Source organism: Alligator sinensis, unplaced genomic scaffold (assembly GCF_000455745.1).
Source record: "Alligator sinensis unplaced genomic scaffold, ASM45574v1 scaffold366_1, whole genome shotgun sequence".
In the NCBI taxonomy this organism is placed as follows: domain Eukaryota; kingdom Metazoa; phylum Chordata; order Crocodylia; family Alligatoridae; genus Alligator; species Alligator sinensis.
The window spans coordinates 2,197,673-2,201,165 of NW_005841851.1; the positions used below are offsets into that span (position 1 = coordinate 2,197,673).

Here is a 3,493-nt window from a genome sequence, read left to right on the forward strand (position 1 = left end):
GGGGGGGGGGGGGGTGGGTTAGCAGCAAGCAGCGGGATGCGAAGCTGGTGGTAGCGGCACAGAGGTGCCACGGCCACTCCACCCGGCTCCGCGGGGCCCCACAAGGTGCAGGGCCCAGGACAGTTGCCCTGATTTGTGCCCCACCCCCTAGGGACAGCCCTGCTGATTAGCAATTTCAACCCATTTTAAAATTTTTAAATGAAAAAAAATTAAGTTTAGATGGCAAGAGTCAGATTTTTAAACCTTGAATTCCTACTGCCAGTGGATTGGATATAACATGATCACTTCTGGTCATCAGCAGATCTGACTGATATGAGGTACATCACTGTTTAAAATATGTGCCTATTGTGTTTATTCCCAGGAGCTACAGGCTTTAAAACCAAAATTTTATCACAATTTTATCACAAATTTTATACTGCCACATTAAACCACATGAGCATCGTTAGCTTTCAACATTCAAAATTCTTCTTCTTCAACAGCAAAGTTATTTTGCTTCTTCCGAACGTTCCAGTGTAAACACTCAGCCAGGCTTTCGAACCAGTCGCTCACAGGATCTCGGAAACAGATTGAAGGAAGGGGATAGCAAGAGGTAGTGATGCTAATACTGCAACACAGGAATACCCTCAATTAGTAAAGGAGTAACATTAAAAAAATGCAATAAAATTGTACTTTGGTATTTGTAAAATCAGGAAACCTTTTTTAATCCTTAGGTCTATAAGTATTTAAATCTTTGGGCAATGGTTAGCTTCTGAAATTTGTTGTTGGCCAAGTTGGGACACAGTACCTACATAATACAAGCAGGATGCCTTAGAAACATCAGTAGAGATACAATGCTATAGGTAAGAATTATTGTGAGCAGAGTCCACAGCCAGCCTGCCTTATCCCCCTATTTCTCTTTCCTGATCTAGAGAGCCTTGCACCCTTTGCTGGGGTTCACAAGACCACCTTTGGTTCAGCTCAAAAATATAATTACTACATGTCACCTTGATCCTTAAACCTCAAGTCCTAAAACCTAAAGGCAGCAAATAACGAAGTCCAACATCACTGCCAGCATCAATCTGATCAAATGTGCAGACTCCCAATGTGTCTTACTGCTCAACTGCAGGGAAAAAACAAACAAACCCCAAAGCGAAAGATCCTTGCATTGTCCTGTTCTTCATCTTCCCACAAATATGGAGCAGAAAAGCACAGTGATCAGACAGCAAAATGGATCTATAAGAATATAATAAACTATGCAACAGAAAGCTTGGGGTTTATCTGATCTCTTTCTTACTAATCCACATTTCTGTACTGGGAAAGAGGACAAGTCCTTTAAACTAGAGTTTCCCATCCCATGGGTCACAACCCAAAAGTGGGTTGCAAGAACATATGAAAGGGTTGCGAACAAACTTTAAAAATGGATTCTCCTTTAAAAGGCAAAAACCTGGGAAACCATGGCTTTTCCCTTGCAGGCCGGCAGAGTTCCAGCCTGCAAGGGGCTGCTTGGGGACCCCCATGGCCCACACTCCCTCCTACCCTGCCCCATACACTGGGGGGCAGTGGCAAAGGACAGTGGGTTGGGAGTGAGGTGCACCAGCAGGGCCAAGGGACTGTTTTCTACTTAAACTATTTCCTGGGTCGGGACTGGCCACTGATGTTTACAAATGGGTCCTGATAAAAAAAAAAAAAAAAAAAATATTGAGAACCACTGCTTTAAAGCACTGCACTGTGTCTCAGGAGCTGCAGACTCCTGCCACTGAATGTAATAAGGGCCCAAAGTATCTGCTATTATAAAAGCTCATCTGAACACAGGCAGAGTACCTTCATCTATGGCGGGGGGCATAGCACTCTTTTTTGGATCTCAAGTATAATAAGAATCCTTTGCAGCGGTGGGACACTGACAGCCCTCATCTTCCTGCTTTACCTGTGGCAAGTTATGGAGCTTTTGGTGCCTTTGGGCAATACGCCTCATAATTGTGCAGCAGGGTTGATTGTGTAGCTATAGGAATAAGTTAAAGGAAAACTTGTACGGGATGGCTTGGGTAGGGATGAACCTACTTCAAGAGGGGGTTGGATTAGATGACCTCAGGAGGCCTGTTCCAGCCCTACTTTTCTATGAAGACCCTTGCTCTTTTTTCTAGATTGGCTTTGCAATTTTATTCAATGGTATATGTGCCAAACAATGCCTTCTTGAGAGGTAATGAGCACAAGCTACTCCCATTGACTTCACCGTGTTCAACAGTCCCAAGATCTAGTCCAAGAGCTGAAGTTCACAGATTTCTTTAAGGGCAAGCCCTTTTTCTCTAAGTCCTATTTGGATGTCCTTTTCCCCACTGCCAACATTTCACCTGCTTTTATAAATGTGCCTATTTTTTTTTTCCAAGCAGGAGTATCCAAAACATTTTTGCTAACCTTGCCACTTACAAGCAATTATAACTTATAAAATATTCATTTCTGCTGCCACCACCAATACCTTACAGTCCTAGCCAACATGAGGGAAATTCAAAAGTGAGGCTGCACAACTCTCTCAATGCAAATCGCAACCAAAGAGAAATTCTCACCTGTCTCCATGGCAGATTTCCTGTCTCTTCCTCCCATCAAATGAAACCCAAGCTGTATTCCGGGCATCAGGGGACAGTGTAATCTAAGAAAGGACAAAACACAAGAATTAAAAATGCAGCTTTCCAAGCTGAAAGACAGAGAAAAGAACATATCTTTTTTTACTCTCCTGTATCTAGTGTACATAGAGATTTTATTTCCTCTACTGTCTTTTTCTGCTGAAAGTTTTACAGGATTGTGGACACAAGTTTAATATTATGCATAGTGCAAATATAATGGAGGCATACAGTTACATGCACAGCAAAGCCTTCCCTAACAATTCTAGTAAGGTTATTTACTATAAAGGCATTCCAGTTACAGAAGACTTGAACTTCATATAAGAGTTAACATATTGCCTAATTCAATGAGATCAGTAGTCTTAATTTTACTTCTGGGCAGACTTGTGATTGGCATTTTGAAATACAGACTTTGAACTTTGTAAGCTTTATGTAAAACTTTCAAATTGAAGAGGCTATAGTTAGATCTGGGTATTTGAGGAGTCAAAAGTACCTGGGTCAATTGACTGCTCAAATATTGTAAAAAGTGTCAAGTAATTTAAGGATTAATTTATTAGAACAGTGAGAGACTTTAATCTTCAATAAATTTGATATTTATGTTAATTACATAAAATTACATAAGTTATGTTAAAACACAAGATTGTTGACTGTTACTGTGAAACAATTAAACTAATTTATTACAAGTTTTTCAAATTTATTCTAACTAGCAACATGGGTTACATACAAGTGTGAATGAAATTCAACTGTTCTTTTTCTTGGCTTTTATCCTGGAATGTCAGGGTCAGCTCAAACAGTTACAAATTATAAGAAAAAAATGAAACTGAAACATACATAGAAACTATAAAGGTCACCTTTTCCACGCTGCTGGTTTTCATTCCCCCCCCCCCCCCCCCCCCCCC

The 3,493-nt window shown here is 40.8% G+C and overlaps 1 protein-coding gene across 5 annotated transcripts in view; it reads right to left on the reverse strand.

Annotated features, from left to right (window-relative positions):
- The window catches only part of NADK (NAD kinase), a 40,969-nt gene that overhangs the window by 3,169 nt on the left and 34,307 nt on the right, over positions 1–3,493 (reverse strand). For 4 of the 5 annotated variants that reach the window (XM_006016189.2, XM_025211584.1, XM_025211568.1 and 1 more), the window contains 2 exons: positions 2,541–2,623; positions 7–604 (listed from right to left, as the gene is read on the reverse strand). In XM_006016189.2, coding sequence (XP_006016251.1) covers positions 457–604; positions 2,541–2,623 — 231 coding nt within the window. In that variant the 3' untranslated portion in view covers positions 7–456. Of the gene's footprint in view, positions 1–6; positions 605–2,540; positions 2,624–3,493 lie in introns of those variants that run through there. The other variant, XM_025211588.1, reaches the window with a different exon arrangement.